This window comes from Vulpes vulpes, chromosome 6, assembly GCF_048418805.1.
Source record: "Vulpes vulpes isolate BD-2025 chromosome 6, VulVul3, whole genome shotgun sequence".
Classification (NCBI taxonomy): Eukaryota; Metazoa; Chordata; class Mammalia; order Carnivora; family Canidae; genus Vulpes; species Vulpes vulpes.
Genome location: NC_132785.1, coordinates 65521918 through 65535879, shown reverse-complemented (window position 1 = coordinate 65535879; position 13962 = coordinate 65521918). Strand labels below are relative to the sequence as shown.

General features: G+C 48.0%; 1 protein-coding gene across 4 annotated transcripts; it reads left to right on the top strand.

Annotated features, from left to right (window-relative positions):
- Positions 1-8921: 8921 nt before the first annotated feature.
- Positions 8922-13281, top strand: RIPK3 (receptor interacting serine/threonine kinase 3). 4 transcript variants are annotated; one of them, XM_072761285.1, is made up of 11 exons: positions 8922-9147; positions 9277-9417; positions 9549-9858; positions 10482-10621; positions 10746-10792; positions 10985-11152; positions 11263-11330; positions 11760-12119; positions 12262-12322; positions 12867-13012; positions 13101-13281. In XM_072761285.1, the coding sequence occupies exons 1-10, from the start codon at positions 9128-9130 to the stop codon at positions 13010-13012; spliced, it is 1461 nt and encodes a 486-aa protein (XP_072617386.1). In that variant the 5' UTR covers positions 8922-9127; the 3' UTR covers positions 13101-13281. The 4 variants fall into 4 exon arrangements, 3 of the variants coding, with proteins under 3 accessions (XP_072617386.1, XP_072617387.1, XP_072617388.1); XM_072761286.1 differs by having other exon boundaries at positions 8954-9147; positions 9281-9417; XR_012002110.1 differs by lacking the exon at positions 12262-12322 and having other exon boundaries at positions 8954-9147.
- Positions 13282-13962: the final 681 nt, after the last annotated feature.

Here is a 13962-nt window from a genome sequence, read left to right as displayed (position 1 = left end):
TTGGGAACCATCAAGTGTGAAGAAAACCAGCTTTTATCATGGTGGATGACAGCGATGTTGATAACTGCTTGGGTTGCGGGCGGGGGGTGCAGTTCACTCAGCTAGTCTGGACTCGTGCCTTTTCCAAAGTTCACAACCTTTGGACCTTTGCTCACAACATCCTCTGACTGGAATGACTTCTCCCGGGTTTACGTCTGTCAAAATCCAACTCATCATTGAACTGCCAAGGGCTAACTTGAACACGTATCCAAGATGATGCCAGTAGGCCTTTTTAGTAACTGCAGAAGACCAAGAGCCAGCTTCAGGGTAGATTTCCAGGTTAGGGCAGGTGGCAGAGGGAAGTCACTGCATCGATGTCCTGGGGGAAAGAGGCTGAAATGTAGTATCTGTGATTTTCAGAAAGTTAGGAAATACAAATTTTAAAAATACTAACATAAAACATAAGAAAGTAAAAATCAGGGCAGCCCCAGTGGCGCAACGGTTTAGCGCCGCCTGCAGCCCAGGGCGCGATCCTGGAGACCCTGGATGAGTCCAGCGTCGGGCTCCCTGCATGGAGCCTGCTTCTCCCTCTGCCTGTGTCTCTGCCTCTCTCTCTCTGTCTCTATGAATAAATAAATAAAATATTTAAAAAAAGAAAGAAAGTAAAAATCATCTGTAAACTCACTAGTCATAACTTTTTTCTATTTGTCCATTTATTTTTAAAAATATGTATTATATATTATAATATTACAAAATGTATACATATTATTATATTTTTCTAAATATATATACTGGTGTGGGAAACAAAGGCAAAAGAAAAATTAAATTTCCTTACTCTCTGCAGCCCATGGACAAGTCCTTGAAACAGGCAGAGTGAATTCCTATAGGAACTCAGCAGCCCCCATGTTAATACTCTAAGGGCAAAGGGCAATTTTAGCCCAACCCCCCAGGGCCCTGTAAACATAAAACTTTAACATATAAAAATCCCTTTGGAAACTTCCTTTGTCTCTACTCTCCCTCCAAGATTTATGTTGACAATCATCCCCCAAGTATATGACCCACTGATATACATCTGATGGGTCTCATGACTCAGGGTTTACCAGACAGTGATAAATGACCTTTTCCTAACAATAGCTAGCGCCCTCAAAGTCCTGGAAACTTTGCTTCCAAAATTCTTTAGAGACTTACGCTATCCCCAAACCCCTCCCAACTTGAAAGTATATAATGGGCCACTCCTCTTGACCCCAGTGCAGCTCTTTATGCCCACAGGTCCCGACCCTGTGCTTTAATAAAGCTACCTTTTTGTACTGAAAGATATCTCAAGAATTCTTTCTTGGCTGTCGACTTTGAACCCTAACATCTTTCCTACATCATATATTATATATAAATATATACTTCTGCTTTCTCCCCAGTAAAGTTTAATGTTCAAATCAAATGACTAAATGTTTATTAACGTAAATCTTCACATCTCCCCATCTAAAACATGGAACCATAATTTTAGCAGGTCTTTGTTGTGGAAAAAACATACATAATAAAATCTACCACTTTAATAATGCTTAAGTGTACAGTTCAGTGGCATTAAGTACATTCACATAATTGTGTAACCATCACCATCTCCAGAACTTTTTCGTCTTCCCAAACTAAAACTCTGTACTCATTAAACAGGGCACCTGGGTGGCTCAATCGTTGAGCATCTACCTTTGTCTCAGGTCATGATCCCAGGGTCCTGAGATCTGAGTCCTGCATCAGGGTCCCCACAGGGAACCTGCTTCTCTGCCTGCGTCTACCTCTCTCTCTCTGTGTCTCTCATGAATAGATAAATAAAAATCTTAAAAAAAAAAAAAAAAAGTAACTCCCCATTTCTTCCCCACCCTAGCCCCTGGCAACCATGGTTCTCCCTCTATCACTAATAATTAGAATTTAATTATTCTAGGTACCTCTTATAAGTGGAATTGTATGATATGAGTCTTTTTTGACTGGCTTATTCTATTTAGTGTAATGGCTTCAAGGTTCATCTCCATTGTAGCTATGTCAGAATTGTATTCCAACATCATAGCATATGTCAGAATTGTATTCTGAGGCTAAATAATACTGTTATATGTAAATAAGCATATCTATATCCCCGTTCATTCATGGTCACTTACGTTGTTTCTACCTTTTAGCTACCGTGAACAATGTTGTGATAAACATTGGTGTACAAATATCTGAGTCCCCACTTTCAGTTTCTTTGGGTATATACCCAGAAGTGGAGTTGTCAGTAGCAGGTCTTTTATACTTACTTGCCTTTCTTCTTTTTTAAGATTTTTTTTTTATCCACCGAGAGAGACAGAGAGAGAGAGGCAGAGACACAGGCAGAAAGGAGCCCAACACGGGACTCGATCCCGGAACTCCAGGAACGCGCCCTGGGCCAAAGGCAGGCGCTAAACCGCTGAGCCACCCAGGGACCCAACTAGCGGGTCTTTTATTTTAAGAGTCTCCTGCTCAACCGGCTGAGCTAGCCAGGCGCTCAGACCCGCTTGTAGCGGGTCTTTTATAAATCAATGAGCCACACCCTCCCATTTCCTTGGGTCTGATATGATGCTAATTGGTTTTGCAGTTGAATTTTGGGGAAAACTACTCTTTTTTTCCTTGCCTTTCTTTCTTTCTTTCTTTCTTTCTTTCTTTCTTTCTTTCCTTCTTTTAAATAGATTTATTTATTTATTTATTTATTTATTTATTTATTTATTAACGAGAGACACAGAGAGAGAAAGGCAGAGGCGTAGGCAGTGGGAGAAGCCGGCTCCCTGCGGGGAGTCTGAGACAGGAACTCAGATCTCAGGATTGTGGGATCAGGACCTGAGCCAAAGGCTGATGCTCAACCACTGAGCCACCCAGGCTTCCCTTTTTCTTGCATTTCACAAGTTCTGTCTGAGGTAAGTTTTCTTTAACTTCTTCGTTCACAACCATTAGAAATTTCTCTAGGGACGAGTCTGTTGGTGTTAAACTTGGTTTTCATTTATTTGAAAATATCTTTTTTTTTTTCTAAGCCTTTGTTCTTGAAAGAAATAATTTTTCCAACAAAAAGAAAAAAGAAATAATTTTTCCAAGTATACAATTCTATGCTGACACTTTTTTCCCCCTCCTTTTTTTCACTTTCAGTCAATCTGGTGTCTCCTGGTTTCTACTGTGGCTGTGAGAGGTGTGCTAGGGGTTTCAGGTGTGGTCTCTTGTAGATGATCTATGTCTTCTTTCTAGCCTATGAGATTGTTCCTTGGTCTTCATGATTCTACATTTTACTGACAATGTATCTAGATGTGGATTTCTTTTTTTTTTTTCTTTTTTTTTTTTTTTAAGATTTATTGATTTATTCATGATAGAGAGAAAGGCAGAGACACAGGCAGAGGAAGAAGCAGGCTCCATGCCAGGAACCCAATGCGGGTCTTGATCCTGGGACTCCTCCAGGATCCCACCCTGGGCCAAAGGCAGGCGCTAAACTGCTGAGCCACCCAAGGATCTCCTAGGTGTATTTCTTAATAGCAATCCTTTTTCGGCATAAACTGTGCTTCCATATTTGTAGACTTATGTCTTTCATCAAATCTTGAAAAATCTCGGCCATTTTCTCCTCAACTATTGCCTCACCCCAACTTTTTTTTCCCCTTTCTCCTCATGGGATTCCAATTAGATAATTGAGAGATGAAGAATGAGGTCTAACAATTTTTCTATCTGCTTGTCTCTTTTTGCTGCATTTTGAAGAATTTCTTCAGATTCATCTTTTGGTACACTCTTTCTTCAGCTCTGTTATTTATTTAACCAAGCATTGCAACTTCAATTTTAATATTACATACTTTTTTTAAAAGATTTTATTTATTTATTCATAAAGACAGAGAGAGAGAGAGAGTCAGAGACACAGGCAGAGGGAGAAGCAGGCTCCACGCAGAGAGCCCGATGTGGGACTCAATCCAGGGTCTCCAGGATCATGCCCTGGGCTGCAGGCGGTGCTAAACCGCTGCACCACCAGGGCTGCCCAATATTACATACTTTTTAAAATTTCTTGATATTCTTTTTTATTTTTTCTAAATCTATATGGACATTTTTTATAATCTCTTCTTCCTTGCTCATTTTTTTTCTATCCCATCTTCTATCTCTTTAAACATTTCACAGAAGCTCTTTATTTTTTTAAAAAAAGATTTTATTTAGGGGCACCTGAGTGGCTCAGTGGTTGAGCATCTGCCTTCAGCTCAGGGTCTGGCTCCCAGGTTCTGGAATCAAGTCCCACATTGGGCTCCCCACAGGAAACCTGCCTCTCCCTCTGCCTCTCTCTCTGTGTTTCTCATGAATGAATAAATCAATTTTTTAAAAAAATTTTATTTATTTTATTTGAGAAAGAGAGAGCATAAGCAGGGGAGCAGCAGAGGGAAAGGAAGAAGCAGACTCCCTGCTGAGCAGGGAGCCAGACTTGGGGCTTGATCATGGGTCATAAGGACCCTGCGATCATGACCTGAGTGAAATCAAGAGTTGGATGCTTACTACACTGAGCCACCCAGGTGCCCCTAGAAGCTCCTTTAAATTCTTTATCTTATTATTCCAAATTCTGAACGAAGTCCTTAAAGATCCAAATCTGTTGATTTTTGTTTCTGCTGATTCTTCCTCATGGTGCTTTGAGGCCTTTTATGTATTTGGAAATTTGGGGGGGTGAGTCTATTCTTGGCAGAATTTAATCCAGAAGCTTGGGCTGAGCATGCTTTCTTCTAAGGAGGATTTAGTTTACTCCTGCCAGATTCCAGAAGGTATTACTAATCTGAGGCCACTGAAAATTTTCAGCTTACGATTTATTGGTCAAAGGGAAAGTAAAAATTCCGGCCACAGATGCTTGTAAGAGCAGATCTCACATGGAAATCAACATTTTTATTAGTTTTAACGAGTACTATAGACAGGCTCCTTCGTAAGTTCCCTTTGTTAGCAGGTGTACTTTTTCCATTCCACTGAGAATGTAGCCCATTTGAGGTTCCCAACTTTTTGAGGAATAAGGGTGTCTCACATTTAGTTCTTCCACCTTCCTAGGCCCTATGGCTGGCTCACTCTGTGGTTCTTCCCCAACCTTCCATATCCCCTTCCTAGCCCTCAAAACTCTACACTTCTATTTAGTTGACTTTCTGTTTACTTACTATTTACTTTTTGTGTTGTGTTGTTTTATTTTATTAGTTTTAAGGAGATGACCTGGGGAGATTACCTTTCTTTTCTTGAAAGCTCATTAAGGAATTTTTTTTAACATGTTGGTTATGTTTTATGTAGCATTTAGGTATCCTGCTATGGGAGGCTTTTGAGAACTCTGTCATACTACTGCAAGAGAACTTTTGAAACAAACAAACAAAAATGTGATTATATGGTACATCTTGCTTTGTAACCTGCTTTTTTTCCAACTTGATATATGATGAACATCTGTCATGTTAATAAATATAGGTGTAGAGCATCATTTTAATGGCTACATAGTGATCCATTGAATAATTTATTTATAATCTTTATAATATAAATTTATCCTTTTCCTAATATTGGATATTTAGGGTTCTATTTTTTCACTACGTTAAACAATACTTCGGTGAATATCCTTACTGCTAAATTATTGCATACATATGAACTTCTTATTTCTTTGTTTATAAAAGTAATATATGCTAATATAAACTATTCAAACACTAAGGAAAATGAAAATTCTCCATAATCCTTTTTGCCATCCCCTCAATTAATAAAATTTGACCTATAATTGGAATCTCTTACTCAAATGACAGATAAGAATTTGGTGGGGTGCATGGGTGGCTCAGTTAGTTAAGTGTCTGCCTTCGGCTCAGCTCATGATCCCAGGGTCCTGGGATTGACCCCCACATCAGGCTCCCTGCTGGGGGGGGGGTCTGCTTCTTCCTCTCCCTCTGCCCCTCCCCCTGCTTATGTTCTCTCTCTCAAATAAATGAATAAATAAAATCTTTTAAAAAAGAATTAGGAAAAATAAATAAATAAAAAAGAATTAGGGTAGAATATGTAAGAAAAGAAGTCACATTCTCGGGATCCCTGGGTGGCGCAGTGGTTTAGCGCCTGCCTTTGGCCCAGGGCGCGATCCTGGAGACCGGGGATCAAATCCTACGTCGGGCTCCCGGTGCATGGAGCCTGCTTATCCCTCTGCCTATGTCTCTGCCTCTCTCTCTCTCTCTCTCTCTCTCTCTCTGTGACTATCATAAATTTAAAAAAAAAATAAAAATAAAAATAAATCACATTCTCTGCCCTCCCACCTCTACTACTAAGGATAGGGAACCAGAGCATGTCCTAGGGATGGGCTGAAGGTAACCAAAGACAATCAGGAGCAAAGAACTGAAGGGATGAGAGACACCTAAATAGACTCCAAAAGCCTGGGACAGGGCAAAGGCTCTGTAAGGGGTCAGTGGCACTAGGCCTCAAGAAAGGCCACAGTTCTGGGGTGCCTAGGTGGCTCAGTCGGTTGAGTATCTGCCTTTAGCTCTGGTCATGATCCTGGGGTCCTAGGATCGAGTCTCATATCATGCTCCTTGCTCAACTGGGTGTCTGTCTGCTTCTCCCTCTGCTTCTTCTCCCTCTGCCCCCACCCCTCCTCATGCAATTTCTTCTCTCTTTCTCTCTCTCTCTCTCTCTCTCTCTCTCTCTCCCCCTCTCTCAGGAAAGGCTACAGTTCCAAAAGCCAGGGATCAACTCTGTTTCACCAGCGAGAAGCAAAGGGTCTTCTCAGGCACTTACTCCAGGCTCCTCTCCGTACCCCAACTTCTTTTAAATGGGTTTGGTTTATTTTGAGTCAAAAAGTAGTTCAGGCTCTGACACTATCCCCAATCCCACATTTATAGCTGCTTGCCCCAATCTGAAGATACTTGCCATAAAAAAAGGTCGGTAAGCACCCTTCTAATGCCTTTCTGCCTGTTCCCCCTCAAGTGAAGCCCAGGGTCTTCTCCCAAAAGAGAATCATGAAAAGGATAGCTACCCTTTCTGGTGGCTCTGGACTCCTGACTTGACTTGTTTGAGGACCTGCTGCACTTGCCTTTATATTTTGTGAGATACCACCCTGTCTCTACAATAAAGTTGACTTCGGATGGGTTCTGTCAACCATGCGGGTACAAGAGAGAGCCCCCAAACCTTAAGGAAGCTCAACCTCCTTCTTTCCTCCCAATGAGTATGGACTGACCAAAGTTGTAAGGAAGCCCCAAAAGTCTTGGTTGTTTATTTATTAATTCAATTCAACAAATATTTATTGAGTGCCTACCAAGTCCTGGCTATTAAAAGAGACTACAGTCTTAGAATTCCCTAAATAGCTCCAAAATAGCACAAACTGACTCCACCAGAACTCATGGTATGGATCCTGGAGTTTCCAGCTGCTCCAGAAACCACAGTAACCCGCTGGCCACTTCTGCTCCATCCAGCAGAGCCCAAGGACTGCTGGACAGAATGGAAAGTGCATACCAAGGTGATCATCTTCCAGTGAGAGTTGGATCTGCCCGTGAAGGACTGAGTGCCCAGTACAGAGAGTTTCCACACAGAGTTTCCACAACCTCCAGTCAGGCCTTGGGTATCCAGCCCAGGAGTGGAGAGTAGGGAGTGGGTAAAACACAGACATCTTTTTCTACCCTGCATCCTTAAGCCTCCTCAAGCTCCTGAGTTCCCAAAGGCCCTTGTCCAGAGTATATGTTTGTTGGGAACACATGTTAACCAGGGAATTTGCATGGAGACATTGGTGGGACCGGAGACGGGGAGGACAGGGATGTGTTTCCCCTCCAGTGTCTCTCACAATACCAGACGCCCTTGGCTGGGCCAATTCATCTAACTGACCACCTTGCCCTCGGAGTCAAGTCACTACCAATGCAAGGGCTTGCCTTAGCTGTTAGGGACTGGACAGGAACACCGACAGGGACCTTCCACTGCACTATTAGACTCTTCACACCTTCTTTAGCCACATTCAGGGCCAGTTGGGAGGTAGCGCAGTGAAGCCTATCTGAAAATGGGAACACTTGAGGGTTCTGAGCTAGGCTTGAGGTCAGCTCCATTACTGGCTTGGGCAAGATACTTAAGCTACCTGTGCCTGTTCTCTCATCCATAAAGAAGGAATAAAGGAGGATCCTTGGGTGGCTCAGTGGTTTAGCGCCTGCCTTAGGCCCAGGGCGAAATCCTGGAGTCCTGCAATTGAGTCCTGGGATGGAGTCCCACATCAGGCCCCCTGCATTGAGCCTGCTTCTCCCTCTGCCTGTGTCTTGCCCGTGTCTCTGCCTCTCTTTCTCTCTGTGCCTCTCGTGAATAAGTAAATATTTTTTAAAAAGAAGTAATAAAAGCAGTACCAATCTCCCTGGGGTTGACATGAGAATTAAGTAAGCTAAAATATGTACCTGGTACTTTTGAGCTTTATAGAATTGTTAGCTATGATCATAAGGGCATTTGGGGGATCGCTGAGCGCTAGCAACATAGAACCCTCCTCGGGACCATCGCCTCCCCACCCCAGGCCCAGTAGCTGGTGGGGCCAAAAATCCTGTGCGAGAAGGGACAGACACCAGCTGCAGGAGTGGACTGTGGGCTCCCCGCAGATGAGGACTCCTGCGGCACCCTAAATGCTCAGTGACAGCTAAGCTGGCTGTGACAGGCAGCAGGTGCTCAGGAAACATGAGTTAGTAAAGAAAAGCACTCTCTTCCGTTGGCCTCCAGGGCCCACCACAAAGTCAGAAGCCCTGGGCTAGGGTAGCCCAGGTGGCTCAAGCGGTTTAGCGCAGCCTTCGGCCCTGATCCTGGAGACCCGGGATCGAGTCCCACGTCGGGCTCCCTGCATGGAGCCTGCTTCTCCCTCTGCCTGTGTCTCTGCTTCTCTCCTCTCTGTGTATTCTCAGAAATAAATAAATAAAATCTTTAAAGGTCGGGGTGGGGGGGGGAAGCCCTGGGCTAGACCAAGGTTCCGCCCAGCTTCCGCCCGCAGATGCACCCCCGGGGCGTGCACCAGCGGCCCAGCCAAGGGCGGAAGTGCTGTCGTCCCTCCGTCCTTCCGTCCCTCCGCGTAGAAGTGCGAACCGGGAAGCGGAATCCGTGCCCTGGGGCCGGGCCCTAGCCCTGGAGATTGACCCTCTCACGCCCCGGCTCCCAGAAGTCACTCGGCCCGTGTGGACTTGCACTTTCTGACCCGATGTCCGGCGGCAGGTTATGGTCAGTGGAGGGCTGGCTGCGGCTCCAAGCCTTGGGCCCTCCGGGGGAGCGTCGAGCCCCCGGGGGCACGGAGGTGGGCAGGTGGGCGTCCGTCCGCGGAGCCGCTGCAAGACCGGGCCCCTCTTTCAGGCAGAGCGGTCCGCGAGCCCCCGTGGTGCCTGTCGAGGAACTGGAGAATCCCGAGCTCGTGGGCGCAGGTGGGTTCGGGGCCGTGTTCCGCGCGCGGCACAGGACGTGGCGCACAGGTGTGGCGGTCAAGATCTTGGAGGGGTGAGTGACCGGAGCTGACGGCCGCCCCGGGTCTGCCCGAGGAGGAGGGGCCGCTGTGCTGGGAGCCCGAATAGGGAGGGGACGGATCTTCCAGGAACAGAGCGCTACTCCCACTCTTTCCTGGAATGCAGGGAGGCGATATCCAGGGAGGTGAGGGCCATGGCCAGTCTGTGTAACCAGCACCTGCTGCTCCCGCTGGGAGTCACCCAGAAGCTGCAGTGGGAATATGCCTGTGGGCCTGCTCTGCTGACTCCGTTTATGGAAAATGGTTCCCTAGTAGGACTGCTGCAGCCCCACTGTCCCCGGCCCTGGCCACTCCTCAGCCGCCTGCTGCAGGAGGTGGTGCTGGGGATGTGTTATCTGCATAGCCAGAATCCTGTGCTTCTGCACCGAGACCTCAAGCCCTCCAACGTCCTGCTGGACTCAGACCTGCACGCCAAGGTCAGCCTATCCATTGCCCAGCCCAGCCCCTGGACATAGAACCTGGTGCAGCCCTCTCTACTCCATACCCTCAGCATCTCCCTCTGGATACAGGGTTGCCCAAAGGTCAAAGCCCACCCAGGAGCTTTAGCCCCTACCACACCAGGTATGAGAGCCTGACCAACAAGGTCAGTTCCACAGACACACCCACCCCACACCAGTCTGCCAAAAGACCCGTTGTTAGGACACCTGGGGGGCTCAGAGGTTGAGTGTTAGCCTTCAGCTCAGGGTATGATCCCGGGGTCCTGGGATTGAGTCCCGCATTGAGCTCCTTGTGGGGAGCCTGCTTTTCCCTCTGCCTATGTCTTCACCTCTCACTCTCTGTGTCTCTCGTGAATAAATAAATCTTAAGAAAAACAAAAAAAGACCCATGGTTGACCTAGCCCAGGAGACTCAGACCTTGACCCAGCCCCATGAAGAGGGGACCCAGGCCTCCAACCCAAAGGCCTCACCAGTCCTACCATTCCCCTAACCGTCATAACCCTCTTTATGGCAGGACCTCTACCTTGTGGTGGGAGAGGGGCTTCTGGAAGCTTCCTGGCCCTATCCACCCTCTACCTTCTCCTTCTTCTCTCCCTTTACAGCTGGCGGATTTTGGCCTGTCCACATTTCAGAGAGGCTCAAGGTCAGGAGCTGGATCTGGGAAGTCAGCCCCAGCCTACCTGGCCCCAGAACTGTTGTCTGATGTAAACCAAAAGGCGTCCATGGCCAGTGATGTCTACAGGTAAGATACTCACTCCAAACACACATTCCAAATCTCTACACATCTCTGGGCTTCTAGGGAACTGCATATGGGAAAGGAGACTTTGCCAGAAGGTGGGCCAGGCCTGTTTTGTGTCTTCCTGCAGCTTCGGGATCCTAATGTGGGCAGTGCTAGCTGGAAGAGAAGCTGAGAGTAAGACTCTGGGCAGACACTGGGATCCTTAACTCCAGATGCCCTCCTCCTGCAAGCCTCCAAGCCCTCTTCTTCTAGCTTACCTGCTCAGACTTTCTCCTCACCTCCCTTGGACCACACTCCTTTCCCGCTTCCACGATGGAACTCGTGGTCCTGAATGTCTTCTCTTTGCGTCCCCCACCCCCAACCCAGTAGTGGCCCAGACATCACCGGTGCGGGAAGCAGTGTGTGAGCGGCAGATCCGGCCCCCGTTGACCAAGCTGCCCCTGCCCAGCCCTGAGACTCCTGGCTTGGAAAGACTGAAGACATTAATGCAGCACTGCTGGAGCCATGAGCCCAAGGACAGGCCCTCCTTCCAAGGTGAACTGGCTGTTAGCTGGCAGCCAGGGTAGGCTGGGTTGGTTGGCAGGGGGCTTCTGCCTGGGAAAGTTTGGCTCACCTGCCTGCCACCCACCTTGCCTTGTCTCCAGAATGCCATCCGATCACTGAGGAAGCCCTCAATCTGGTAAATAAGGAGATGGATGCTGCGGTCTCCACAGTGAGTGTCTAGTGCCACCCCCCAGTCCAGGAGCTGGGCGAGGATGGCACAACATGGTTCCCTTGGCCACTCGCTGACTCCTCACTGACCACTGTTCAGTGTGCCTTAATCTTTGTCCCCACTGTCCCCATCTCACCACTCAGTTCCCAGGTAATAGATTATGGACCAAGATGGGGCACTTGAGTGGCTCGGTGGTTGAGCGTCTGCCTTTGGCTCAGGGCATGATCCCGGGGTCCTGGGATCACATTGGGCTCCCCGTAGGGAGCCTGCTTCTCCCTCTGCCTGTGTCTCTGCCTCTCTTTCTCTGCGTGTCTCTTATAAATAAATAAAATCTTAAATATATATATATAATGGAACAAGAGACTCCTCCCTTGGGTTTAGGCTGGTTCTCCCACCTCCGTGCCCAGAAATCTCCCCTTGTCCTTGCAGGTCAAGAAGTTCCTGTGTGAAAATAGAGGCAGCCGGATATTGTCTGCCCCCCAGCCAGGCCCAGGAGGGATAGAAACAGAAGGCCCTAGGGGGACCACAGGAAGCCATGATATCACAGCCTCTGAAATGCTAAGCAAACTAAGTCTGAAGGAGTCCCCCAGCTCTGTTCCTAAAAAATCGACAAACCTTCCTGAGACGACCAGGGCACAGGGAGACAAGGTTCAGCCTGCCCGGTTAGCAGGGCTACCTTCTGATACAACAGCCTCATCTCCCCAAACTCCAGAGACTTCACATTTTGAAAATCAGATGGCCAGCCCCAACTTGGCTCAGACCCCAGGTCCTGGACCTGAAGGGAATCAGGTGAGACACTGGCAGGACTAGAGGATGCGCTAGGACTCCCATGAATCCTGTGTCCCTTGCTAGGGAAACTTGAGACTAAGGGGGTTGCAGCAGGGGAACAGGCTCCAGGAAGGGAAGACTCAGAGAGCTGTGTCGTTTGCAGGGGGCTAGGAGACGTGGCACCAACTGGCCTCCCAGGGCACCAGGGCCTAATCCAATACCAGGTACCTGCTCCCCACTTCTTCCTTTCTCCTACTCAATTCTTCTACTGGCTTCCTCAAGACTGTATGTAGATCCAGGATACCTTGAGTAGTGGGAGAGAGAAAGGACTAGTGGCCAAATCCCCCAAACTTCTCATTTCATAAATGAAGAAACTGATACCCCCTGGGACTGGATCCTGCTGAGGTGACATAGCAGAGACTAGATGTGCCTTGGGCCTTCAGACTTGTCCCAGAATCAGCTCTGTGAACCCTTAACCTGCTGTTGTTATGTTGGTCCAGAGGGGCTCCTAGAAGGAAAGACCCAAGTGTCAGGGTCTCAGACATTAGTTGCCACTCCTTTTGAGCTTCTACAAACCCAGGTCTGAAGGGGCAGCACAAAGACCAATGCCCAAGGCCCACTTTGACTCAGTCACAGCCGGCCTGGAGACCCCATGCTTGCATTTCCCCAGGGTGGACACAAGGTGCCGCTGCCCCTCCACCCTGTGTCTCCTAATTTTGAATTTCCAATTACTTAACTCTCCCACTACCACCACAATTTCTTTTATAGGTAGCCCTATTACCATATGTGACAGCTGTGCGGTGCAGGTGGGAGACAACAACTATTTGATTATACAAGAAGGAACTGCCTTGTCCACGCAAGGACAGGCACCTTGGAGCATGGGTAGAGGCTGGCAGTGGGCCTCACACGAGTAGGTTTATACAAGAAGGAACTGCCTTGTCCACGCAAGGACAGGCACCTTGGAGCATGGGTAGAGGCTGGCAGTGGGCCTCACACGAGTAGGTCGGAAAGGAGGACCACAAGGAGGACCACAAGAACCAAGAAGCCTGGAGAGAGCTGCAGGGCTGGTAGGAAGAAACATCTAGCTACTTCTTGGACTCGGGGCAATTAGCTGAGACTTTCTTTGGGGGCTGACTTTGTGCACACAGCAGTCAATAAACATAGTGGATTGTTTCTTTGTAAAGTTTGTTTATTTATTTATTTATTTGAGAGAGAGAGAGAGCACAAACAGGGGGAGCAACAGAGGGAGAGAGAGAAGTAGGCTCCTGCTCAGCAGGGAGCCCAGGCCTCTGGGATCATGACCTGAGCCAAAGGCAGATATTTAGCTGACTGAGCCACCCAGGCACCCTAAACACAGTGGGTTTTCAACCAAAGTGCCATATTTGGAAGCTTAAGGCTTAGGCCAGGGTCCAGGGGTGGAGACCCTGGTAGGAGACTGGAGAGCTGACACCTAAGGAGGCAGGAGGCAGAGGCCCTGTGGTGTAGCTGAGGCGGAAGCGGGATGCTGAGGACTGGGGGGTGGGCAGTGTGGCACACAAGGTCAGGCCCCAGCTGGCGGCAGGAAGGAATCTGGGAGGCCTGGCTCCTGGGGCAGCTCTAATCTCTGGGCGGAGCACTTCCTCTAGATCCCGTGAGACCCCACCCTGAACCAAATTTTCCTCTGGGCTATGGAGACTCCGCACTGGGGTCCTGGGGTAAGGGCTCTCCATGGGCACTGAAAGACACCACACACCTCTTGCCCTGCACAATGCCCCCAGCCTCTTATTTTCCTCCATTACAAGCCCTCAACGCCTCCACTCCCTCGCGCCTTGCTTCCCAGGTGGAGCCCTTTGACCCTCAGCTGGTGTCTGGAGTGGAGAGCTAT